We start from the raw sequence: 25,355 nt of genomic DNA on the forward strand, positions 1-25,355 counted from the left end.
GTTAAACGTAGAGTATGATTATTAGTTCATGTATTAGTTATTTCTTTGTTATCTATTGCATCAAAGAAAGAAGAAACTTTTTAAAATGGGAGCAGCGTTATTTTCTGGACATTCTGGTGGATCAACCCGAATGCCGCATTTCTTATAGGATGGTAGGATATTATAAAAAAAAGTTGGTCCAAATCAACATGCTTCCCTCTATCGGCGGAAAAGTAAGCTTGACGTTAATGTCCAGCTCCAAACAAAATGGTTTTTAGTTACCTTAATTGAATGTGTTGTTATCTTTTTTTACTAGTATTTAAAAAAAGGAGACATAAACGCATTGATTAATATACTACATTCTCAAATGTACATAACTCAACCAATGACGTTCATCAGACAGACGACATCCATCCATATGCTTTCATAAAAAATTTTCAACTTTCGGTTTCGTTTCCATTCTCCATGATCAATTTTGCCTCTTCTAGTCATAGAAATTTTTATCGGGTTGTTGTACAGTCTCGATGCGATTCTACAGTAGCGATTGATGAAGATAGATTTCTAAAGAACTCTAAAAGCTCCATGAATATTGTGGCCCCTCAGCAGTTACCACCATTAGAGCCTGCAGGCCAGGAAGCCAAATGAGTTGTTTGCAAACATACATTGATTTCCTCGAGTTTGGCGGCATTTCTTTCTTATAACTTCGAACATGTGATTAAATATATCTCCACAATTTGTTGAAGACCAGTGCAATGGGAACTTCAAGTGCGGACACAGAGTTTTCTTCTTTGCAATTTGAGAAGACATTGACTAACTTAAAGGACTCTCAAGAGAGCATCAATCAATGTTGCCAATGGTGTCTCAACAATAGACAGCATTATAAAAAAATTGTTACTGCCTGGTTAAATGTAATTAAACGAGTGAAAATTGAACAAAGACTGGTCTTGTTCTATTTGGCCAATGATGTGGTGCAGTATTCGAAGAGGAGGAATTATGAGTATGTCGATACATGGGGGACTGCCATACAGAAAGCAACCACTATGGTTAGGTAAGGTAGTAGTTTATATAGTAAGAATCTTCAATGCTCGATAAGCCAAATTTTAAACACAGAGAGCTTTACTCTGATGGTACAGGAAATAGCAATTATAAATCTTGGCAATTGGATCACCCTATATAACAGTTATCTTTGATTTTCTAATATAGCTTCTCTATAACAAAAAGAAAGTTGGGATCTTTCAAGAATTGACAAATTGATCCTCAGATAATCCATTGAGTCACTGTTCAAGTGTGGAACATTCACTGAGACATATTAATAATATATGGTAGTTGCTCCTTATGTCACTCTGGCTTTGCTTGTGAATTCTTTTATTTCTCTGTACTTCCCTTTGGTTATTTATAGTGGTTCAGATACATCTATTGGAACTCAATTATGTGCAAATGTGTCAGTTTTTCGCCTGAATTTTTATCTCATGTATTGCCTTAGTACATTACTTATAGTTGTCTTTAAAAACCATTTGGAAAGTATTACAGCTTGTTATAATAAGTACCCGATGTAGCTTCCTCTTAGTTCTTTCCTTCCTAGATTCCATTTTATGTTTCACTGATATGAGGTACTCTATTCTAGTTATTTCTATATATTAGAATACTATGCTCCAGAATTCCTATCCCATCTTCATCTGTTGAATCTTCATTGGTCAAGATATTAATACAGTAGAAGGAAAACCATTATACAGTCTATTGTTAACTATAATTGATATCTTCAAAAATAATATCACAAACTTCTTGAAATTTTGTGCCATCAAAATTATGTATTGGTTAAGAGAACAAATAGTTACTAAGGTAACGCCCAATGTGCCCATGTAGGAGAACCAATATTTAAACTTATATTCTCGCCGAAACGTCCAGAAACCGCTCTGTAAAATGCAGTTTTACAGGTATAATGTCGAACGGAGTTCATGCAGCATATAATGTACAAAAAATGGATAAAAAGTATATCATGTGTTCTGTAGATGCTATATATTGTTTAAACGGTTATAAAGGCACAAGGCCAACTTTTGTAGTTGTATTTTATGTTATTTAGCATTTTAATGATCTTAAATATTTTTATATGTATGAATGACATTTCAAATTGATAATTTTACTTGTGATATTACCACTGATTTTGCGTTTGACATTTGCTGTCTCAGATGACCGTGATGAGCTCACAAAATTCATCAACTACTTGTGTAAAATGTTCTATAACTTTTAACAATATCAAAAATAGCACTAAAATTTAACAAATTCAACACCAAGACTTTTTCCCGTTTATCACCATTCTAAAAAACTTTTCCACTGCTTTAGGGACGAAAAAGTTAAACACAAGATTCTGAGGATTTTCAAAATTTGGGAACAACGAGCGGTTTACGGTGACGAGTTCATTGCCGATTTGTGCGGACTTATTAACATCCAACCTACCGGTCCCAAAAACGACGAACCTCATGAATTTCAGGTTAATCTTCACGAAAAATCCATATCTTTTTTAATTACATGTAATTCAACTTCAGACCACTTATATAATAAACAAAATAAAGAACTGTGCCAATTTGGAGAAAGATACTGATACCAAGTTGAAGTCCTTAAAAGAGCACAATCCAAAAATTCAAATTTCTGAAGCGTTGGTCAATTCCCTTAAAGGTACTTACATACCATATTAAAAATAAAAATAAATGTTTAATCATTTTTATACCTAGATCGTGCTCATGTAGATGACGTGGAAAAAGAGCTAGATGTTTATGTTGATCACATGGAGAGCTACATAAACGCTCTAAAATTGGAAATTAAAAATCGCATAGCGTTAATCTCAGCTTTAAGGCAGGCAGAAACACAGCTCGAATCTGACAGAAAAGACGTCAAAACTGTGGCTCATGTAGGTGCTCATTTACACTTCATTGAGAGATTTTATATTTGACATTTTAGGCTTATAAAACTTTCGGCCAACGAGTGAGAACAGTGCAAAAAAAGCTGGAGGAGCGAATGCCGACGTTACCGAGTCCAGTACCCTCTCCTGATATTAACGCTCCCTCTCCAAGTCCCGAAGAAGACTTGGAGTTGCCAGAAGACGACTCTTCGAAAATTAACAATGCTGATAAATCTCTCGAAGTAGTTTATTCGAATCCGGGCTTTTACGTTCCTCCCCCTAGTGCGAATTCGGTTGCAAGTCAATCATTCAATTCGAGTTTCAATAATTCGACTTTAAGCAGTTCGATGGCGGATACAAGCACCAGTTTTTTATCTAATGGTTTCACCAGTTTTTTGGGTCAAAACATGTCTTTTGATATTTCAGTAAGTGGTTTTATGTCTGTTTAGGCATTTTGTAAAATTTTTGGTGTATTTCTTTTAGAATATTAGCACAACTGGCCTGTTCTCAAATTCCAATAGCAATATGTCAACGGGGTCTGTCACTCAGACAACTAATAGTTATTCTTCGGTGCCGAAGCCTGTGGCGCCACCTTCGACGCCAGTGATGCCGCCCGTAGTTGATTTGACAAATGACGTGTAAGTAATTTTTTTTAAGTATTGATAATAAAATGGACACATTCAAATAAATAAAGTTTTGGATAATTTCCTGCATGTCTGGTTGCCTATACTTAAAGCATTCATCTTATGATGAATGTATGAGGGTAGACTGGCTTAAATCATCCTTAAACGACCTCTAATTTAGAACGATTTTTCCAAAAATTGGGTTGTATCTTTAAAAAAAACTTGAAATGCGATTTTTGTTTTCCAATTTCCATTATCACAGTCATTTTCAGTGAAGTCCATGCCCCTTATAACCCGTTGTTACCCCCGCCCGTGCCCCCTTTTACAAAAAATAACGATTTCGGATTCAATAACTCTATGGATATAAGCACAGGGAACAGTTATGGTAAGATTAAGATTGTTTTAACTTAAATTGAAGTCTCTATATGTCCTATTTCAAAGATCCAAGTTTCCAAAATAATGTATCTGGATACAATCCCGAAATTAGCCTGTCAGAAGGCAACTATGAATCTTGGGACCGTGCGGAAAATCCCGCATGGAACGAAATTAAAGGCACTGATACTCCGGAAAGCCCCCCCACGTTTGAAAAAGCAGGTAAAAGTTTTTTGTGTTGTTGGTTTAGCTTTGTGGTTTTATGCAAAATGGGGTAGGATATGGAGATCCAGTGGAGTATCACGACTCGCTGGCACCAAGCAGTGGTGCTGTGGATGTAGACCAAAGAGTGATTCCAGGGATGGGAGATATAGGTAAAGTCCGTTCACGATGATTTTGCATTGACTCTATGGAGTTTTCACATATTGACGCTCTGTATACTATGGCCACTGAACCATGTAGGTCGTACTGATGGATTCAGGTGTTTCTGTTTTTAAGAAAACATCGAATTATGTGCAAAATGTTTCTTTTAATAACGTACCGCTGAAATTTGCTATTTATGCTATACAGGGAAATTTTCGTGAATAGTATTGATTCAAAATTATTATAAATGGACTTCAATTTTTAAACTAATTTAAAAATATTTCGTGATTTGAAATGGGTTTTAGAAGATTCTCAAGGCAGTTTGGGAGGCAAAGATGTGGATCATCGAAACTTGATAAGTCTGACAGGTTCACCGGAAACACCGGTTAATGGACAACCAAAGGCTCTACCAGCCAGAGGAAATTTGAAGACAATTACCACTGAAGAATCTTTATGGAAAGAGGCCCTAGATCAGGTATGTGTTAGGTCTTCACCTACAATTTCTGAACCAATTTAGAGCTTGAAACAATTGTCAGATTGACTTTTTTTGGCATTTCTTGATCAATATTATTGTGGTTTTAAAATCATTTTTTCTCCTCTAAATACCTATTATTCTTGACTAAGTAAAGTATGCATTTTATCATTATTGATATGCACTGATTTGAATGTGTGTGCATATGCTAAATAAGCAAGAATTGCTAATGAAACATTTTAATTAAAATGTTTTAGGATTATCGCAAATTACCCCCTCTTCCACCAAACGAGCCCCCGTCCTCGATCCCAGTAGTCAAGGACCAAGATTACCGTCTCCCTTTCAACATGACCGCTCCTCCGCCTCCGCCACCTCCACCAATTCACCAGGAAAAAGCATCGACAAAGAGAAAACCGCCCCCACCGCCTCCGTTACCCGCATCAAGATCTGCAGGCGATCCGAGATTACGGTATCTCGGTCAAAGTCCTAGAAAAAGCGATTTTATTGGAGGGGATGTCGATATGGACTTGAGTGACGACTTGGAGACTATTTTGGGGGGTAATGAAGTTTTTCTACTCTTATATTTAATTAGGTGGACATTTTGACAACTACTTACGAAAGTTAAAATTTGTCGCTACTGGTCATGTAACTTTTGATGACTAATTGCAAAAACTAATGTCCAATGTCTCATAGATTAAACCTCGCTGAGCCTATTCCATATAATACTTATTTCTCCTTTGCATCGTTATAACTACATATACATCTACGCGAAAGTCATGAAGTTTAATAATTTTTTGTCTCCTTTTTTAAGGTGGGGCTCTAGAGCCTCCGCCCCCCCTTCCCGACTTACTAGATGATGTGGACGCCAATCAATTCCTCGACGAAATCTCCACTGATTTTAATGAATTCAGCAATTTATCAGCCGATTTTGCTTCGAGGGAGAACGGCGAAAACGTGCCTGACGGTGACAGTTCAAACTCGAATCAAGACCCAAACGCATGGAGTCCTCTTCGCCCTCCTCCTATGGCTTTTGGTATGGGCGGCCCTGCGGGAATGGGAAACCCTCCTCCATTTCCTCCGAGCATGCCCCCACCCGGTGGGTTTATGATGAATGCCATCAGGGTAAGTGCAGATTTGTCGATATATGAGACGAATATCTTAGTGATTTAAAATATTAAATTGAAAATTATTTGGAATTATCTGTGTTAGTAAACACGGTCATATTAATATGTTTTTAGGGGGCCGTCAAGACTTATTAAATGTATATTCCCAACAAAGTCCTCTAACCAAAATTTTTAATTTAGCTTCATTTTGAGAATAATCCATTTTGAAATCGTTTCAAACACCGAGTAGTTTATTTGATTCGGCCAAAAGTTTATTTCAAAGCACTGAGTTTCCTCTGAAAAAACAGCATTTTTTCTCATATTTCTAAGATGGGAAATCCAGGACAAAGCCTCCTCACAACCACACCGCCCCCTCATACACCCAACCGCAATTGGGACGAGGACGATGACGAAAATCCCTATTTGAACGACGATGACGAAGATCCAGGGTTCAACAACCAAATGAATCGGATAGCGATGAATAATTTCAGAGGCGGTTTCGACCATAATATCAGTAAAGGCGGCAATTTACCTTCTGGTGCCTTTAGAGGAAGAGGCAGGGCTTGGAGCGGCAGCCAGCGGGTGGATCGCGGAAGGGGACGAGGATTGAATAGGGGTGGGAGGGGGATGAAGAGTCTGTTCCGGCCGAGAGGTAAATTTAGGGGGAGATTCAGTCGGGGTGGGTTTTAGTTGGGAAGAATGTCCGCAATATGAGCAAAATTGAAGGTACAGAAATAATCAATATGTGCAAAGAGTAACTGCCATTTGCACCAACATATGCTAATTCTTTTACTCTGCGTTTTAATCTGCGCTTCATAGCTTGGAGCTAAGATCCAATGATCATGATTAAAAAGTAAAAATAGCGCGCAACAATAGTTAATTGAATTCAGCTTCAGTAGTTCGGTGATTAGTCAAATCAGTGGTTTATTATGTGGCTTTAAGTTAAGGCCTAACACACATTTTCGCGTGATATTTACGCCTAGGACATTTTCCAGGCTAATGCACTATTTGAATTCAAAACAGATTAAGTTTCTAGCCAATTTCAAAGCTCTTTTCAGTTGCCTGAATTTAAAACGTGATTGAAGATAGAAGTTTATTATGGTTTTGCATATTCAAAATATATTCATCACATAGCATTTTGTTTCTTACCACTTGTGACTTCAAGGAGTAGCACACATTTTTCGACCTCTACATCAAAAATATTTCCCATTTTTAGCAATTTGATGTTTAAAGTACCAAGATTAAAGTGGATAAGTAAAATAGTTTGCTTACTTACTTTTCAAAAGTATGTGAGAAATCCGTGAAATGTACATAAAAATCGGGTTTGGCCAGATAAGTTTTGTCTGCATCAGATGGTAGTATATGACATTATGGCTATTAGGTAAATTAACACCATGGTAAGTAAGTTTATCAGGAGCGTAATAACCATGGAATAAAACTTGAGAATTGAAGGGACTGTTAAATTCCTTGTTCTTGTCCTCATTCTCCTGCTAAACTTAACGAAACTTCAGTTATTTTCCCCCTTAATGAAGTTTTTTTTTATTAAATATTTAGTTGAGTTAGACGTGTAATATTTAGTGACATAATTTCTATTGGAAGAACCGCAAGTTTATTTTTTGTTCCCCCATTCATTCATAAGCGCGCAGTAACTTTTTTTAGTTAAAAATGTTTGGGTTAAGGAATAAATTTGCGAGTTCAAATGCTATATTAATGTGGTATGTAATTTATAATAATCATGCTAAGCAAAGCCTGTGTTTTAATTTTCTTAAAAAATGACGAAGGACACTGTTTAAGAATTTATAGGAGGTTAATTCTCATTTTCTTCAAAATTGTTCATGGTTGACAGGTTTTTTTAACCTAAAATTTTTAATATTAATTGTACGTTTTTAGTATCAAGACAGCCAAAAAATCTCTCAACATCTTTTAAACCTCAATTTTAGTTCAAAAAATAAATGCTCGATTCAGTTGTCTCTTCTCGAATGTTGACGTTCTGGCGAATGCCGTTTATTTCCCCCACTGTAACCTTGAGGTAGGCAACCAGGTATACATAAACCGTATTCAAGGTTGCTCGCATCGAAGCTTTCGCCAGCAAGCGACGCCCGCAACAGGGTCGTATTTGGCGCATTATAAATTACCATATGATACGACAGGACCGTATTTTAGCATATTTAGATTTTTCGTTGTTTTTTTTTTTAGTATTAATGTTATGTTGATAAATAGTAATTTTAGGTGTAATTAAGTGTATATTTTAGGTTTTTACCGAGGCCAAGGAAGGTGACCAAGCGCTACCGATGAGTGAGATCGGGAACAAATCCTGGTTAGTACCTAAAAGAATTCGAAGACTGTACAAATTAGGCGTAAGAAAATAGGACTTCGTAGTGAGCAAACATATTTTTCCTACAACGTTCACAGAAAATATTACTTTCCTCCTTCATGTGAGGAAGAAAACAGCACTTTGGCGCCCTATGCATCAGAAATAGGTACAGATATACAACATAATACCTACTTTTTTTTATTAAACAGAACATTGGTCGTAGAAAAAATTACATGCACACCTCTGAAGAAGGGTGTCTTTAAGTTCCTCGAATGTTGATATCCACTGCTTCGCGTCGGGCCCGAGGGTAAAAGTAGCTCTTTTCTCCCTTGCTGTGCAAATAATTATTCTTCAAGGTTTTCGGTGAGTGAAAAACTCGATGTTGATTTTGTGATCATACATATATTTTTTAAGTTTGTTTATAGCACGGTTTAATTAAAATTCAATAGGGATTTTTAATTGCATTTCATTGCCCTTTACATTCTATTGTCGATATTGAATTTCCCCCCGATAGGGCAATTTTCCTCGTACTGCAAACACCACTCGGGCTCCAAGGCATCGGCATTTACACCGAGCTTCACTAGTCGCTCTCTGTGGATTAAAAACCGGCCCTCAGCCGCTCTCCAGGAAGTCTCAGGCTCACTCCAGAGCACTTCAGCCATTGCAGACGCCCTAGGCCACAGCCTGCTATCTAAAGATGTAGAATCTGCTTGTTCGGTCCAGAAAGTCGCCTCTGCACCTAGGACTTGTTTGTGTTTATCTCCTAAAATAATTAGCAATGAGAAATTAACATTAATCAACCGGGAGCTTCATTTCATTGCCTGTAATCTTCTTGGGCTTGTTTTCATAGACTTTTTGCCAACCAATGTAGGGGGAACACCAGTTATTTCCATCGGTGACCCAGCCGGAAAAGCCACAGTCCAAGTATAAGGCGTCGTAATTGCTCAGGATCACTTGATAACCATTTTGTATTAAATTTTTTACTTGCTCATCGGTGCCTAAAGTCCAAATTTGCACGATATATTTGTCTTTGGGAAGGGAATTGATGAGATACTCTTTGTGTGTCAGGTGGCTGGTCCACATTATTACAGGAATTTGTTTTCCTGCCTAAGAGAGAATATATCAAAATACCAATAAATCTCGGTAGAATTATAAAAATGATTTTCTTAGCGAAGTTAGATGAACCCGTAAGTATATGATTTCCACATACCTTCTTATAAACCTTCTCCAGTGCTTGATTTTGAAAATAGTTCCACAATTTGACAAAATCCGCGTCTGTACGTCCCCATCCTTTCTTGTCCATCCAATCAACGATTGACTGAGTGCTGTTCCAGCAATTAAAGTTGACTTCATCCCCTCCCATGTGGAAAATATCTGGTTGAAATTGGTCGAACATGTCGTTATAAATATCTTCGAGGGCATCGTATAGTTCCGGCTTGGTGACGTCGAACTGACCGCAAGGTGGCTCCACGCAGTATTTCTGCCAGGGTTGCCAGTTGAAGCAAGTGACCAGCCCGGTGTTTTGCCACCCCTCCCCCACGTGGGCGGGGGCGTCAAATTCCGGCATCACCCTCACCCCTCTTGAAGACAAATAAATACTTTTTGGAGCATGGCTGTGAAAAATTTTACCGTTGTTTTGCGTATTTAATAATCTCCGAAACATCCTCGGGGGTGTACACTTTATCCGGACTATAGGCGCCGTAATTTGACAATTGAGGCCTGGATTTTGATACGTAGGGGAAGCTATGAGAGTCGGTTATATGCCAATGGAAGGTATTCAATTTGGACGCTCCCATAGCGTTTATGGTGCTTTTAATGGCATCTACCTGCAGTTACATTTTTATCAGTGCCGGCCTCATGAGGGTCGAAGCTATACACTTACTAAGGCCTGAGTCTTAGAACGGGGGAAAAAAATCTCGCAGTAGGCGGAACCCCATAAACGTAGGATGTTGATTAAGTCATTTGCTATTTATCATATGAAAGGTATGACTGATAGATGAATCTATCCACGATATGCGTCCGATATTTTAACGCCTACTTGCGGTTTTTTTATGATCGCAATTTATAGTTCAAGTGGATATACAGTGTGTCCCAAATTTCTTATGCGAAAAAATCAGATTTAGATTTTGCCGAATTTGAGACACGCCATGATTAAACACAACTTTTCCTTTACACTAATAAAATTCCTTGAAGTGTCCACCAGTACTCCTCTGTAAGGGTACGCCGGTCTGTCGGTTACAAGAACATCCCTTGCAATTTGCAGCTCCTCCCTCAAATTATCAAAAATAATCAACTGGTTCAGAGTTTCCAAGCCGTGACGCGCCCCAAAAAATGAGGGAGATACTATTAGAGCCTGCACTCTACCATCTGGAACATTGTCTTTACTATAAACTGTTCGACATTTTAAATCAGGTAAAATTACCAGTAGATTCGCCAATTTTTAGCGTGTAGCTCTCATCCAGATCCAGCGATAATGCGTTCTTTTTTAGATCTTTTATATCGAGAGTAACTACCAAAGATTTGCCCCCTTTAGGGAAGAAATTTCTATAAGAAATTGTGCTGCTTAATACTCAAATATTCTGGCTGATGGTTTGGTTTGTTCCCGGGTCATACCCAACCAAACCAGCAATCGTTCGATGGGAGAAAATTTTATTTGAAAGTTTAAAGCTTGAAATTGAATAGCTGTTTACCGAGGAACGAGTTTCTCAATCTGCCCCTTGAAGATCTTTGCAGCCCCTGCGACCAAATCAGAAATGGCGCTCTCTGATTGAGCTCCAAGTACATCAATGCTATGGATGTTTATGGTACTCAACACGTTTCCAACTGAGACTTCCCCTGTGGGTTTAGGCCATATTGCTCCAACATCAGAACAAAATATTCTGCAAGCGGATAAACTCAAGGCAGTGTTCTGAGTTAGATTAGTATTTGCTTGTTTTTGGCAATGGCCGTGCACGCATTCATATCGCCATGGAGACATCAGTGCAATACTGAAATAAGGAGAGTCAAGAAGGTCGATAACCTTGTGATTTTTGGTGGTAGTTACCTGGTTTGAAGAACCAGTTGCATACAAAGGAATGTGAGTGCGGAACCAAACAAGCGGTTCATCCTGAAACGGACCTTTGGTTAAAGTGAGCAAATACGCTTTTGGATTATTCGAAATTATTCAGTACTCGATTGCCAATTTTAAGAATTATTCAGGAAATTTCGCATAATCTCTGAGTGATCAAACTTGCAAATGATAAATAATACAGCAATAACATTAGCAGAAATTTTTGTTGCGATTGTTACACATGAATTAATGTAATGTGAAAGTACTTACTCACTCACTGAATGCCACGACGTTGTGGTACCACCTTCGGCTCGAAATAGGTTCAAATACTAAAGAATTGAATCGATGTAAGTGGGTAGGTCCCGACCAAATCACAGAACCGGATTATAATACTAGAAATTGTTGATCAGTGAATTTGTTTGATGGTCGCAGATTCATCAACCTATGAAACAAATTTTAGTGCAATAAAAAAAATCCAGGGAAACTCAAAGTTTACATAGTGTAATTTCTATACAGGGTGACAATGTAGATATACAGGTTATCATTATAAAGATATTTCAGGGGCCGGTAGTAAATAATAAAAAAAAATTGCTAATGGATCTACGGTCAAGAATCTACCACTTTCGATATACACGAACGGTCGTAATAAGAAAAAACTTTTAAAAAAATCGCATCTTCCTGTATTTCAGACAGAAAGCGAAGCCGGACCCATATTCATATGACCTTTTTTTCTTTAAACTATCCACAGGCTAATCCTAAGAATTTTTTACGCATTATTATAAAACATCCCATATAAATAATTAACTTGATATCACCAGTGTCTCAAAGTTCGTACCTGTTGGCAATAAAGTGATTGACCTTATGTTGTAAACCACATAAATAAATATGTGATTACCATAACATTATATCGATTTCAATTATTGTTAATATGAGTCGGAAACGGAGTGCTGTAGGTGTAAATACTGGGTTGGGAAAGTAGGAACAAGAGAACATTATTAAGAAAGGAGGGGCGGGAATGACTGAGATAAAAGTGACTAAATTGGTTTTTTTAGGTAAACTTTGCTAATGTCGATATTTACCAAATTAGTTATTAAATATTACTGCAATAAATTCTTCAAAACCCCATTACGCGTTATATTTTACGAAATACTATCTAATCTATACGAGTACTCCCAACACATCAGCGGTTTTATTTAGACACGGTACTACTATGACTTGATCTTTTTTACTTGCTTATCTTTTTAAGTGCAGATGAAATATAGAGTTTTAGAAATTTCCCCTCCAATATCTTATTTATTGACCTCAATTTCCTCACGCTGGTCCAAAAATAATTTTCAAATATTTGCACTGTACGTAATATCTACGGGAATTATTTCCTATCTAAAGTAAGCAAATATGAGAAGATTATCAGAGATAAAAATTATTTCCCAATAATATCGAAATATTCGGTTTCACCTTTGTACGATAATACTCAGCGTAGGAACCCTTCCTTCTAGAATAATGTGGGTTATAGGAGCTGTTTTATTATTTTTAGGGTGCATCCAGTTGGGCCGAGGGGTAAGTTTTTAAATCACAATTAATGGGTTGATTAAAGATCGAATCATAAACGTAATTATTAGGACTATATTGCCGCAGTTGTCGAGTATTATCCGACAACATCCAACAATGGTGCCAATTGGACAATTGAGGAAAATGTGCATAATTATATCTATCAAATTGAAACTGCCCAGGTAAGGTTAAGGTAATGGGTGTATCAATAGAAACTGAGCTTTTTTGGTGAAATTAAGCTGAATTAAAAACTTACCCATTGAAAATAATCAAAAGAATTCGTCTTTTGGCATTTATCGCGAAAATTATGAATGTTGTACGAGCCATTTTCGAACATCTCCAATTTTAAAGAACTGCTGATCAGCCAGGTAATATTGTGTTGATGTTAATAAGTAGAAATTTGAACGGGTGAAGTCTGGAGAATATGCCGGATGCTAGAGAATTTCTCAACCTAAAGAGATGTTCCTGGGTAAATTTTGCTGTATGTGGACAAGCATTGTCATGCAGCAATATTACTGTCCACTTTCTGCGACTCCAGCTCTCCACTCAATATAATCATTGGTCATACAGGAAATTCTTTTTTTTATGTTGAGAATTCACGCAAATGCTAATTCCTCGATTTTTATTGTCTTCGGTTAGCTTTTGACCTCGTTTTTGTTTCTTTGGAATTTTTTCCATTACACGCAATCGAACTGAAATTGTTTATTGAGTCGTTCCTAACTGTTCTACGAGCATTTTTTCAGTTCGATACGGATTTGCGGCCAGCAAAGTTCAATTAAAAATTGTCTACATCTTGACGTGATGGGTCGTCCTCAGGATAAAAATTTTCCTCCTGACATTTCTCAATCCGCCTCCTAAGAGTTGAAGTACACAGGGAGTCAACACCCCAACCTGAAGAAATCATTTCTGTAGTTTCAGCAACATTTTCGTTCAACTTAAATCTCTTAAAATTTACCTGGAATTCTCCATCCTTTAATCACATTTTATGGGGTAAATGATAACTCGTGGGCAATTGACACTTTTATCATATACAGAGCAATGACTAAGCCGCACATGCTTCAAATTCCGGACCGGTTGGATGCGTCTATGTTTAAAACCGCTAACTTCATTGCTCATTTTTTTTTGTACACCAATTTATTCTTAAGCATTAGAGTTAAATGATAATTTTCAGCATTTTGGAGTTCAAATAATAGTTTTTCCTGAATATGGCTTGAGCGATGTGGTAGAGAATCCAGAAGATTACGCCATCACCATTCCTGAAGTTGGAAAGAACTTGTACATATCTGATGGCTTCAATGTAAGTTTCCAATGCATTTTCGCCTTTAATACTCAACGATAATATTCCTTAAGCCTCTGCTAACCCTCGCAAATGCGGCAATGGAACATAGAATGTACGTGGTAGCTAACTTCCTCGAACGAGCACTTGATACCTCATACAGGACAGTGTTCTACAGCACCACTGTAGTGTTCTCAAACAACGGTAGCTTAGTCGCCAAGTACCGCAAAATCAACATTTACAAGGAACCCAATTTAACTGCTGGAAGTGACCTGGTAACCTTCACTACGGCGTTTGGTACCTTTGGATTGATAACTTCCATGGATATCCTCTACCTGCATCCATCAGAGAGCATTTTTGGAAACGCTAACGTCACCGATGTTATTTATGTTGCTGCTTGGACTTCTTACATACCGTTTTATATGTGTGAGTATAATTCATTTATGATGACGCATCAAGTGTTCTGATTTCGAAATAATCGAATCCAAATGTAAAGTCTGTATGCTTAAAGAAAGAAATTAATAACGCCACACGAAATAACACAAATATATGTTTATGTGACAATTATGTGCGTTGAGTATCTATTTACTCTTTCGCCTCCATAGGAGCTACTCAAGTATAACTTTTAGAACGTCCCTCGTAGCCGTAATTAGCGGAGAGATGTCATTTTGAAATTAACGTCAGTGGGGTGGATTCGATGTCATACAGTGGGAGGAAATGTCTATTTTATAAGAATAAATTGGTTCTCTTCCATTTTTATGTAATAGAATTCGTGCCCACTGCGCCAATAAGTCAATTTCAGATAGATGCAGAACCGGATCCAGGAGTAAACGGCGTTGCATTGATTTTGCAATACTTAAATATTAAATTTTTCAAATTATAAAGAACCTTTACTCCCCAAGATGCATTAAATCAGTGGCGCAGTTTTCAGAACTAGTAATTTTCCGTAATTTTATTTCCCATTTTGAATTTTTCCTTGTTCGCTAGTTCTATAAATGATCTTCATGGCATTATATATTTCATTAATAAAAAAAAACATATTTCTCAGCCTTGGAGGTTCAAGTGGGTTACGCCTTGGCCAATAAAGTGAACTTACTAGCCTCCAACATTAACAGCCCGTTTAACGGCAGAGGGGGTAGTTCTATCGTTAGCAGTGATGGCACTGTGCTCAGAAAAATATTAACCGATAAGCCTGCGACATCCTATATCTGCAGCAATGTTCAAGCACCATCCACAAATAAAGATTTTGTAAGAAAAACTGGATATATACCCGGATTAATCCTTATCAGAAATTTATTGATATTTAGGTCCTCCGGGGATTCGATATTTTGGATAATGACACACGTGGAACCTTACCCAACTACAAGAATTTGATCGATTTTAACTATGACGCCTACACATATCATCCCTTAGATCTCTCCTCAGAAAACATTACAGATGAGATTTGCTCTGGACAGTTTTGCTGCAACTTCAACATTTTGGCTTTCGCGAACGAAACGAATTCTTCGGAAGTCTACAAGTTGGTGTTGATTTTTAAGTAATTTTCTCAAGTTATCCTTCCTCTTCACAGATTAGTGGCCTACGAAGGAACAACCTTTTTCGACAAAGAGCAAGTAGGCATCAAGTTCTGCACTGTAATCGCCTGTCTCTACGAAGATGACGTGTCCTCTTGCGGTGTCCGTCCTCCCAGCTCCTACACCACAGTTTTCCGCCAAATTACTGTTTGGGGCACATGGGAGTCCAACCCTGAAGACTTTTACCGACCAGTCAGTTTGAAGGGCAATTTGGACTCCGTTTACAACGTTACTTACCTGGAAAACAGAACGAACGATAGTCTGGGTATTAGCTACCAAACTACAGTTTCACACAGCAACGTGATACTTTTCGGAATGTTCGTGAGGAGCGGAGTCGAGGCTTTAAGCATTAGCTTAAACTTCGTGGCCTTTTTGTTAATCCTTCAAAGAGTTTTTTAGTAGGGTTGATGGTTTATGGGATGAGGAAGCTGACGGCTGTTATTCACAGTTCATCGGGCGCTTTGGGGTAGATCAATTTTCAATTTAATATTGTTTTCTTCTTATCTCACGTCCTTAACTAAATCTTATTTGTGTCAACATTTTTTAAAATAGATCGTGTTTTGCAAATAAAGTTTTTCCATTTTTATTAGCCTTTTTTTTCCTCAAATCCAAAAATATACAGGGTTTAATATATAATCACAGAAATATTTCAAAGGGAGATAATACTCTGCAAAATAATTAAAAAATCCTAATAGACCCATGTTCAAGATCGTACCATTTTCGATTAACAGAGTGTTAGAGTTTCACATATTCAAAAACCTGTATACAAGGTGAATTAAAAAGCATTCAATCGATTTTATTATTATTATCAAATACAGATGTGACAGTTAAACAGTAACATAAATTATTAAAACTCCATTAATAAGCTGATTATAAACACATTAAATTACAATAATAATAGCTAAAAACTGACTATACAACGTGTTGGTAACTAAATTCCACCGGACAAACAAAAAAACAATTATAGCAATAACAAACAACTAATAAAATAACGCTTAACAAGGTAAACTATCACAAAACTGAGTGGAGTGCCGCTTGTTATGGGGAAAACGTGAGGAGTGCAACAACAAAAATATAAAAACATATTTTTTGATATTGAGAATAAACGATTTTTTTTAAGCGCCCATCTGCAGGGTGACTCTTAAGTAAGAGTTTTTCTTTTAACACGACATAGACCTCAAAAAGCTAAGCAAAATCTTTATGTAACACTTTTTTAACATCTCAAAAACAACCGAAATATGTACGCATGAAAAAAGTTGAAAAAAATACAGAACTTTCAGAAAAACCCATTTTCTAATATATGAAAAGATTGCAATAGAACAATAAAATGACCCGCGCGATCTTCAGGCTTCCATCCATGTGATTTTTATCTGTGGGATTATATGGAAAATTTGATATTTACTTTGCAGTTAACACGGAGACAAAGGTACGTGAACGGATTGAAAACGCATCTGAAATATATCAAGGAAAAAAAAATTCTAAAAACATGTAACCAATGACAACAATTTGATATACTTTTTGTAGACAATTCCAGAATGAATACTAAAAAGGCTTTGTTATTTATAAAAACTTTCATACGCGTATATTTCGGTGCTTTTTGAAATTTTGAAAAAAACATTACATAAACATTTCGCTTAGTTGGCCTATGTTGCGTTAAAAGGAAAACCTTTATTTATATATATATATCTTTAATCCACAGTAAGGCGTTTAAAAGACCCGTCAATCCCAATTCCCAGTTCCTCGTTCATTTCCGACACGAGGGGGCACGTTTTCTCATCTATCTCTATGTACATGTCATCTAAACTCAGAATAGAATCACGCTTCTCCTTCAACAGAACCTTAAACTTCTGCACCATCTCACTCAAGGGTACCTCCCCTCCATACTCTTTGGGCAACATCTTCTTATCCACCTTCTCATGCAGTTCCTCCACAGATTTATACATCTACAAAATACTGATTATAATTGCTCCCGTTTCAGAAAAACCAAAACCACTTACGAAAATTCTGTTTTTGAGCTTCTCATTAAGCAACCCTACAGCAAACTCGATAAGCTTAATAGCACTGGCCGAAATGTTCAAAAAGTGGTTCGCCTTGTGTCTCATAGGGGTAGTGTTCTATATCACAAAATGAAACTTAGAAGGAAATTTCGCTTGAATTGTTGTTTAAACACACCTGTATGCACCTAAGAATGTTCCGAACGTCCGTCAGGCTCCACAAGGAAATGTGCGCCATCTGGAACCCGCTTTCATCGTTGATGTACGTGTACCCGTTGATTTGGTTCACCTCATCGTCCATCAAAGCTTCGGTGACCAAACTGTGGACGCGGACCATGTCCGCCGATGTATATTTGTGAGGGTCAAATTTTCCCGCACAACTAAACAACACCTGGAAAACGAGACCAGTTTACAGGCGTTTACCTGTCATTTAAGGCTATATAATTGATTGGGAGGCAATGCGCCAGCCAATTGGAGCGGGCTTGGACGGGAAATTGAACGCATTTAATTAATAATATAAAACCTCTAAAAGTTTCGAAAACAAAAAAGAAACTCTTAGATGGGGCTCCAAGTGACTGGAGTTTTGATCGTGTTTCCCAAAATTTGTTTAGGAATTTTTCATAGCAATTAAAAAAATTTGGAACGTAGTTGCCAATATTTTCATAATGCTGCTATATGCAAACGCTCAATTGTTTTTCACGGCTATGTTCGAAATCCCTTTTCAAACCACTTTTTAGGGCAATAACCTAAAGAACTTCCTGATAACACACTTACCAGTCTTCCATTATCCCTCTCCAGCAGTGGAACCAAATACCCAGCCTCAATAATTTCTTTCAAATCCTTATCTTCGGGGTCCAAATTCCGGAACCATTGAGGGTACAACTGTCGAATAGTAAGATACCTCTCCAACATTTCACAAGATTGCGGAACGCTAAATTTTTTGGTTCTGAGGAATCTCAATAAGAACGGCGCATCTGAAATTATATATTTATGTTCTAAATCTGAACAATAGCGTGTCATCTCATAAACCGGAGAAAGCTTCGGTGAAATCTATAAAAACACTTATGAATTATAAAAAACGTACCTGTTCTACATTTTTTGATATTCGGATGTTTGTTGATCCATTCTCTGAATTGTTCCAGCGATTGTTCTCTGATGTTGTCGTCTTCTCTCAGCTCCTCCAAAGCCTTTTTCTTCTCTTCTTCGGGTAAGGTGCAGATGTATTGCTCACACTCTTGGTAACCTCCCACTCCCATTTTGCCGTTAATGTTAATGTAGTACTTATTGCAGGACCTAGGGTTAGTTTCCTCTACAGCTAAATCTGAAAAATAATGGTAATTGCAGAAGCAAATGCGTTGGTTTGAGCTGTAGTAAACTCATTGGAATTGTTTTGTTCACTTTGGGCGTATTAATGTCATATAAATTGCTTAATGATTCCATACATAGGCTCCGGAACAGGCAATAATCGATACAACGTGATTTTCTTTTTGCCTATGTGTTTCGCGATGTAATAACCATTATTATGGGACATCTGATTTGAATGTAACCAACAGGTAAAACATTAAGAAACACGGTCAAATTCTTTTTAATTTGCCTTATCGTAGCAGCAAGTTTGATTTAAATCTTAGGAGGACACGTTTTTTCAGACCAATAAAGCCGGTAAAAAAGAAGATATTTTGAACACAATCTTTGACCTTAATTAGAATCAAAACCCTACATAGGAGTGCCCCAATGCCCCAACCCATTTCTAGCCTCAGTCGGCCATTTTCTTTGGCATCTTTAATAGTTATTTTTGACCGCCACTTTAAAGCCCTTTAGAAGATGTTTTCTTAGCGAAAATTCTTAAGATTTGCTGCTGCCAAGATGGCTAAATGAGCTCGCAGTTGTATTTGGTGTTAGATACAATTGACTGACAATTATGACGAAAAAGCTCAAATGGAGGGATCCACTGACAGAGGTTTTTTGCTATTGGGAGCCATTTTGAAGTTAATAAACATAAAAAAAAACAACAAAATGGCGGATATTTGCTATGAAAGAAGTGAGTAATGCGATAAAATCATCAATCTGGAATCAATTCTGAGGAATTTTTATTTAGCGAAACTCATAAAAAAAGCCAAAGCAGCTTTGAGCCGTCTCAGAACGGCGCCTAACTTATTATTTGCAGAGGCAACTTTTCGTGCGGAACTAAACAGAAATACATCAATGCCATTTTTTCAGACTTGCAACAGCTGCGTTCAACAGCATTGGCCACAATTCTAGAGCTGCAATTCAGCTGCTCATATCTCGAAAGGCCAATGTTAAGGTTGGCGAGACCGCTATTCGGCCCCGATGAGAAAGTGACTCCGAATAAGAAACGAAGAAAGTAAAATGCTTTCTTCACGTTCGGTTTCTTCACCGCTTTGTTTCGCCTTCCTTATAGGTACCGCTGGAAGAGGCGCGCGATTATGGTTTTTAGGTAGATACCCGCGATGACCCAGTTATTGAAGTTTCTTATTCCGACGCTCTGGCGGCCATTATTCATATTGCTGATGGACGATGGCGGTGATAGTCAGTGGCGTCGTTAAGATTTTATAATGACAGGAAGTAATTTCTGGTTATTGTTTGGTGAGCAATAACAAAGCGCAGTTGGTGCGTGCGATATGATAATAGCGACCTATTTGTTTCGGCAGCAATTTGGTTTTTTGTCACAGTACGTGAGGCAAGAACCGAAAATTGGGAACAAATATTAGAAACTTTCTCTTCGATGATTACGAGGAAAAGCAAACTCTTTGAATGGGTGCCAAATGAGAAGCCTTGAAGAGGACCCTCTGTGTGTCCTTTCATGAAGGAAAACACCGGTTTCGAAGACCTAAATATAACTAAAATCTTTTGCTGCTATTAACGAGGACGCGCGCTCAATGAACGTCAGCATTTCGCTACAATCCCCTTCGCGGCCTATATGAATTTAAACGCTCACATACCCTCTGATGACCATGTCATGGAGAACTTTAATGGAAATTTTGCTGAAAACTTACCTTAAATTATCGCCGAAAATTCGCGCCTCTACACACTGCGACGCGAAACAACTGCGAATGTTGCACTGAATCGGCAGTGCAACCGTTTATCTTGAAAAAGTTAAACTTTCTCCTAACCCACTTTACGCTCAAAGAAATTTTCGTAATGAGACTCGCCAAGCAAAACCTTATTGGTGGTTCTGCGGGTTTTGGAAGGCACCACGTTGCCATGGTTCTCCAACCAGTCGGGTTAGTTTAGAGTTAGGAGGGGGGAGCTTTAGGGGATGAATTTAAGAGTAAATTCGGAAGAATTAGGGCGCCGATTTCAGACCCTAAAACGCTCCATAAAAACTCTGCTTAAAAAAATTCTTGGGGAAGTATCTGCGGGCACGTACACACCAAAACCAATTAACAAGCTCTAAATTGATTAGTTAATATGTCGCTTGTGTATTAATAGTTCAATTATTAACAATAGCGCAAAGTCGCATATCGTAACTTTTCGTGAAGTACATGAAAGTTGGCACATTCCGATACACGGAAAGAGTTAGAAAATTAATGATGTTCGCCTTGCAAAATCATATGACTAATTTAGTCTACAACGGATGGTTAATCACGGTTTTTGTACACGCGATGTGATTTTGAAATCGGCTATTCAGCATTAAAATTGTCGAGTGATTGATGAAGAAATACAAGTCCGTGTGAATTGGTCTTTTGCTGTTGGTTGTCGGTGTTTTATCCACCATAGAAATAAGGGATTAATTTGGAATTGCTTTATTAGATTCAAGATGATTTTATGCGCGATGCAAACAGAATGCAGTAGCCTAAAAAAAATCAGCACTCTTTATTTTTTTTAGAATTTAGGATGTTTCTTATTCTGCACTCCTTAGTGCAACACTTGAGGATCTCCATTATTGACTCAAAAAGTATTAAACACGCTTAAAATGTCGAAAACGCAATTAATCTGATTCCAACAAAAATCCAGGGATGTCTCTAAGAGTTTAAGAAACGCAAAAACACAGTTAAAACGATTATATCAAGTTTTGTAACTTTTCCAAATTTCTTCTCTTTACTACACCGAAGAAAACCTCAATTTTAAAATTAAATGCTAATGGTCAAGTAGATTTTAAAATGTTGAAAACTGCCTCTTGGTATTTCACTGAAGCCACGTCGGTTTTTTTCTGATTAAAAAAATTTTTAATTTAAGTTTTCTCGAAATAAGTGAAAAATCGAAAAGAAATTTGTAAATTTGTTTGCATGCTGAAACTTAAATGCGCAACTTTTCTCCCATTTAATGAAGCAGTACGAACCTTATGAAAGGACGAGATTGGGCGACGGTTTAGGGCGGTGAAATTTCTTGGTCGACGGTTTTTTTTGTATGGAGGAATAATTAAAAATTTTGACCAGGACGCCAGATTTACTAAGGCCAACCATGTATTCATAACCGTTTACGAGATCCTCATGCCGGACATTCTTATTTTGGGAACGCTGTATATTATTTCGTTTCGCGTATCGATTTTTAAGCCTATGAGCTGTACCTTTACAAAAGGCCGGCTGTAAACATTTTTGTAGGTTTAGAAGCGATATCAGTTTTAAGACGATTCAGTCCAAAGCTATCGCGACGACAAACATGTTTGTAAGTGGGAATAAAGTAATACTCGAGATCTCTTTGTGGATGTGGTTAATGTCACTCTAACTCATACTCTTGGTGATCCAAGGTGCATTCCTCCATCAACCAAAAATAGAAGATCTCTAACCGTGCCCTGTAACGTGACTTAAATCGAGGTTTAATGTGAAGAAGTGCGATAGGACATAGGAGCTAGGATCTTGTGGAGAGGGGGCACATTAAGGGAAAAGATACTCCTCCACGTCCAGAATGTACCGATAAAAATAGAAAATTAGGATAAGATTAGTGTATAGTTTAAATTTAAAAGGGAAAGCCTTGATAGTTGTATTTTCCTGGAAGCTAAAAAGGATGCCTTTCCAATTCGTCAATTTAGCATTAGGGGGACTTTCTCACTATCTAAGGGTCTTAAGAAAAATACGATCTACTTATTCATTGCTTCCACTCCATCCAATTGGTGCTGAAGATCGTACTCGTGACTTTCAGCTTGATTTTAATAAAACTGAATCATTAATTAAATCCAAATAAAATCATACTACATAAATACCAATTCATTAATATTCTCAATATGCATTTAGCTATAAAGTGTCGACAATATTTGCAAACATTTTAATAAAAAGTAAACGCAATTGCAAATGGAAACTTATCAGATTCCAAGGGCTGTCTGAACAATTGAGCGTGTTGCCATGCAATATCCCCTTGACCGCCTGATAAAGTGGCTTTCACCCACAATTCGGATTGGCCAGCAAAATTATCGGATTTATATACCCTGGAGTCTGAAAAATGTTAAAATTATTTATAATAATTGTTGTATTTTATAGCCCTCACCTGTGTTTATGTTCTCGGCACGGCCATCACAACCTAATTGAGCCTTTATACATGCATCTGCATACATTACGCAACAGAATCTGATGGCCACTCGTTTTAATTTCTTGGAAGAATTTGCTGGAAATCGGAACTTCCATGTTATAGTCCCCTGCTCAGAGCTATTTTCTGAAAGTAGCTCTTTGAATTTAAAAAAAAGTAAATTTTGGAGATATTCTACCATTTCTTGCTAAATACACCTGCTTCCAATCATCTTCTACCTTTCTAAAGATATTTTGATGGAAGTAGCAGCCAGAGGCCCATCCTTTTTTGCTCTCCTTTAACTCCCGTCCAGACATAAATTCATAACTATCACTTGCAGAGCAGTAACGCACGGTTACCCGCTGAATTAACAAAGAAGCTACAGGTTCAATTTTCCACACAAAACCTCTAGGTGGCTCATCAATCTCTCCACGTGAAACACGCCAGGAAATATCTCCAGATTGACGTCCTTTCTCGTCTTCAGTGCCAGGTTTCCTTAAAATTGTCTTTAAACTTGTAAACCCTCAGGCTGCAGTAACAATACTTTTCTGTTAAAAATTGGGCAAGCTCCATCAAACTCCTTCGGGTCAAATACTTCCGCCTTGCCTCTGAAAATTTTACTTGTCGTCTTTGCCTCAAATCGTCTAATACTCTTATCATCTCATCTTCCTTACAAGCAGTCCTTCGCCTTAAAGTTTCTTTAAAATCACTGGTGTATCTCCATGTGACATCTTGAACTTCTTCACTAGAATATGCAATTACATAACTGACTTGCTTCTTCCATCCACACTCATAAATCAAAGGTTGATCACATATATTTTCGCATGAATCACAGTGCAGCCATCTTTCCTGGCCAACAGAATAGACCTGAATTTGTCATTAGTATGTTAATTGTAAAATTTTGTCAGTTAATATAAAAGATAATACTTCAGTCCAAACATGGTCAGTTTCATCAAAGACTATGCGAGCATCCCAACCCATGCTTCTACAAAATAGTGTGAAAACATTAGCCCATTCCCCGCATCTTCCCCGCCGTGTCTCTAGTAAAATATTTAAGTCTTCATAGCGGGCAAAGGGAGTAAATTGGTGACAAAAAGCGCATCGATGCAACTACAATTATAACTGTTAATTTTTTATAGTTTTTTTGAAAGAGGAAACTAACCTCAACTCTATGTGTATACTGCAAGTAGGATTTTTCATGGGTATAATGTGAAAATTTAGTTTCACGATTGCAAAAATCGCAAAGCGGGCTAGTAACCCAGGTGAAGAAAGATTTTTTAAACCATTCAAGTAATTCCAAAATCAGCATGTCTTGAATTAAAATGTCTGATACATTTAGTTGGTCTAAAAGTAAGTGTAATGAACCACACTCAAAAACGTAATATAGAAGAATTTATGTCCAAGGCAACTTACTAATTTTTATATGGCGCTGGAAATCTCGTAATCTGTTCTGTGCTTTATATTCTAATGTTGTAATTGGTATTAAACCTTTAGCTCTTTCCAATATGTTTTTATCTCCATACCTAAGGCAGCTATGAAATATCATTTCAATTCTGGCAAAAAATGGATGTGTATATCTCTATATATATAATAAAATATTAACATAATAACAACACTTCAATTCAATTAACTCACTGCTGACAAACTTGGCAAAACTATAGGTTTGATAACAGATGGAGGTTTGAGTTTATCAATCATCAATGAAGACACCTAAAGATGAACATGACCATTTTGGTAAAGAATTATTGCTAAACAAATTGTTAGACCCACTAACTCGATTTTTAGCATCAAAATCAACTCTACCTGTGTTCCTGAAGTCTCTACAGTCACTGATTCTTTCCACATTAACAACATATCTCTCAATTCAGTAAGCAAATTTAAACGACAGTTCTGAGGAAGAAAATAGTATCCAGGTTGCTAAAACACACTAAACATATTTCACCAATGTGTAAAAATTATTCTAAGGTACCTCCAAACATCCCATGAATTGTAAACAATAAGTGCCCAAAGAAGACTGTAGTATAGACGTTGTAATGACTGGGTCTGACTTGCTGAAGGTTCGGGGCATTGGGTCGTTGGGGTTTTTTAATACATTTTCGATTCTATTTAGGATTGAGGCTATAATTCCAAGGGATTCTTTTATCGGCGTTTTATTGAGTAGATCAACGAGGCCTTCATAAGACATTTTGAGGATGATATTGCTAATAAAAGTAAAGTAAAAAGATTGAAAGATAAAAGGCAAGGGCACCACAAATTCCGTTAGTGATCTAGTTTATCTAGACAGACAATTTCAGTGATAAAATTGATAAAAATCATGACACGGCATTAGAAA

The 25,355-nt window shown here is 37.2% G+C and overlaps 5 protein-coding genes across 11 annotated transcripts; 2 read left to right on the forward strand and 3 right to left on the reverse strand.

Moving 5' to 3' along the window:
• The first annotated feature begins 369 nt into the window (after nt 1–369).
• Nucleotides 370–8,288, forward strand: LOC136341676 (uncharacterized). 4 transcript variants are annotated; one of them, XM_066286893.1, is made up of 14 exons: nt 371–1,027; nt 2,320–2,467; nt 2,523–2,652; nt 2,709–2,884; nt 2,935–3,300; nt 3,359–3,513; nt 3,771–3,883; nt 3,940–4,092; nt 4,149–4,244; nt 4,539–4,708; nt 4,963–5,263; nt 5,517–5,827; nt 6,139–6,460; nt 8,061–8,288. In XM_066286893.1, the coding sequence occupies exons 1-14, from the start codon at nt 732–734 to the stop codon at nt 8,084–8,086; spliced, it is 2,763 nt and encodes a 920-aa protein (XP_066142990.1). In that variant the 5' UTR covers nt 371–731; the 3' UTR covers nt 8,087–8,288. The 4 variants fall into 4 exon arrangements, with proteins under 4 accessions (XP_066142989.1, XP_066142991.1, XP_066142990.1 ...); XM_066286892.1 differs by lacking the exon at nt 8,061–8,288 and having other exon boundaries at nt 370–1,027; nt 4,542–4,708; nt 6,139–7,972; XM_066286891.1 differs by lacking the exon at nt 8,061–8,288 and having other exon boundaries at nt 6,139–7,972.
• Nucleotides 8,289–8,504: 216 nt separating this feature from the next.
• Hexo1 (Hexosaminidase 1) lies at nt 8,505–12,387 on the reverse strand. Of its 4 annotated transcripts, none has more exons than XM_066286896.1 (10): nt 12,251–12,387; nt 11,446–11,613; nt 11,166–11,228; nt 10,813–11,109; nt 10,545–10,666; nt 10,296–10,489; nt 9,752–9,948; nt 9,333–9,702; nt 8,944–9,229; nt 8,505–8,885 (listed from the first exon to the last, which is right to left on the reverse strand). In XM_066286896.1, the coding sequence occupies exons 3-10, from the start codon at nt 11,225–11,227 to the stop codon at nt 8,599–8,601; spliced, it is 1,815 nt and encodes a 604-aa protein (XP_066142993.1). In that variant the 5' UTR covers nt 11,228; nt 11,446–11,613; nt 12,251–12,387; the 3' UTR covers nt 8,505–8,598. The 4 variants fall into 4 exon arrangements, with proteins under 4 accessions (XP_066142993.1, XP_066142995.1, XP_066142992.1 ...); XM_066286898.1 differs by having other exon boundaries at nt 11,442–11,613; nt 12,007–12,308; XM_066286895.1 differs by having other exon boundaries at nt 12,007–12,306.
• Nucleotides 12,388–12,454: 67 nt separating this feature from the next.
• On the forward strand, nt 12,455–16,153 carry LOC136341679 (vanin-like protein 1). The gene is made up of 7 exons (XM_066286900.1): nt 12,455–12,728; nt 12,791–12,901; nt 13,891–14,016; nt 14,070–14,421; nt 15,044–15,243; nt 15,303–15,514; nt 15,566–16,153. Exons 1-7 carry the CDS (start codon nt 12,672–12,674, stop codon nt 15,966–15,968), a joined length of 1,461 nt encoding a protein of 486 aa, XP_066142997.1. The 5' UTR covers nt 12,455–12,671; the 3' UTR covers nt 15,969–16,153.
• A 191-nt stretch (nt 16,154–16,344) lies between these two features.
• On the reverse strand, nt 16,345–20,727 carry LOC136341680 (clavesin-2-like). Its single transcript, XM_066286901.1, has 6 exons — nt 20,578–20,727; nt 18,648–18,884; nt 18,338–18,537; nt 17,742–17,954; nt 17,567–17,683; nt 16,345–17,512 (listed from the first exon to the last, which is right to left on the reverse strand). The coding sequence occupies exons 2-6, from the start codon at nt 18,817–18,819 to the stop codon at nt 17,258–17,260; spliced, it is 957 nt and encodes a 318-aa protein (XP_066142998.1). The 5' UTR covers nt 18,820–18,884; nt 20,578–20,727; the 3' UTR covers nt 16,345–17,257.
• Nucleotides 20,728–22,717: 1,990 nt separating this feature from the next.
• On the reverse strand, nt 22,718–25,354 carry Pngl (N-glycanase Pngl). The gene is made up of 10 exons (XM_066287023.1): nt 24,993–25,354; nt 24,827–24,940; nt 24,659–24,733; nt 24,437–24,602; nt 24,186–24,367; nt 23,951–24,133; nt 23,568–23,890; nt 23,223–23,518; nt 23,006–23,170; nt 22,718–22,953 (listed from the first exon to the last, which is right to left on the reverse strand). Exons 1-10 carry the CDS (start codon nt 25,206–25,208, stop codon nt 22,787–22,789), a joined length of 1,887 nt encoding a protein of 628 aa, XP_066143120.1. The 5' UTR covers nt 25,209–25,354; the 3' UTR covers nt 22,718–22,786.
• Between the last annotated feature and the right edge of the window lies 1 nt (nt 25,355).

Source organism: Euwallacea fornicatus, chromosome 10 (genome assembly GCF_040115645.1).
Source record: "Euwallacea fornicatus isolate EFF26 chromosome 10, ASM4011564v1, whole genome shotgun sequence".
Classification (NCBI taxonomy): Eukaryota; Metazoa; Arthropoda; class Insecta; order Coleoptera; family Curculionidae; genus Euwallacea; species Euwallacea fornicatus.

Coding starts and splice junctions, on each gene's coding strand:
- LOC136341676 (XM_066286891.1), top strand. CDS start 732: ATGGGAACTTCAAGTGCGGACACAGAGTTTTCTTCTTTGCAATTTGAG. Junction 3,884..3,939: donor AAGCACAGGGAACAGTTATG/GTAAGATTAAGA, acceptor CCTATTTCAAAG/ATCCAAGTTTCCAAAATAAT. Junction 4,709..4,962: donor GGAAAGAGGCCCTAGATCAG/GTATGTGTTAGG, acceptor AAAATGTTTTAG/GATTATCGCAAATTACCCCC.
- Hexo1 (XM_066286896.1), bottom strand. CDS start 11,227: ATGAACCGCTTGTTTGGTTCCGCACTCACATTCCTTTGTATGCAACTG. Junction 10,667..10,812: donor ATTGAGAAACTCGTTCCTCG/GTAAACAGCTAT, acceptor AATTTCTTATAG/AAATTTCTTCCCTAAAGGGG. Junction 8,886..8,943: donor CAAGCCCAAGAAGATTACAG/GCAATGAAATGA, acceptor TAATTATTTTAG/GAGATAAACACAAACAAGTC.
- LOC136341679 (XM_066286900.1), top strand. CDS start 12,672: ATGTGGGTTATAGGAGCTGTTTTATTATTTTTAGGGTGCATCCAGTTG. Junction 14,017..14,069: donor ACATATCTGATGGCTTCAAT/GTAAGTTTCCAA, acceptor ATATTCCTTAAG/CCTCTGCTAACCCTCGCAAA. Junction 15,244..15,302: donor CATCCACAAATAAAGATTTT/GTAAGAAAAACT, acceptor ATTGATATTTAG/GTCCTCCGGGGATTCGATAT.
- LOC136341680 (XM_066286901.1), bottom strand. CDS start 18,819: ATGGGAGTGGGAGGTTACCAAGAGTGTGAGCAATACATCTGCACCTTA. Junction 18,538..18,647: donor TATCAAAAAATGTAGAACAG/GTACGTTTTTTA, acceptor ATATAATTTCAG/ATGCGCCGTTCTTATTGAGA. Junction 17,684..17,741: donor ACATTCTTAGGTGCATACAG/GTGTGTTTAAAC, acceptor TTTGTGATATAG/AACACTACCCCTATGAGACA.
- Pngl (XM_066287023.1), bottom strand. CDS start 25,208: ATGTCTTATGAAGGCCTCGTTGATCTACTCAATAAAACGCCGATAAAA. Junction 23,519..23,567: donor GCCCAATTTTTAACAGAAAA/GTATTGTTACTG, acceptor GACAATTTTAAG/GAAACCTGGCACTGAAGACG. Junction 22,954..23,005: donor TGCCGAGAACATAAACACAG/GTGAGGGCTATA, acceptor AACATTTTTCAG/ACTCCAGGGTATATAAATCC.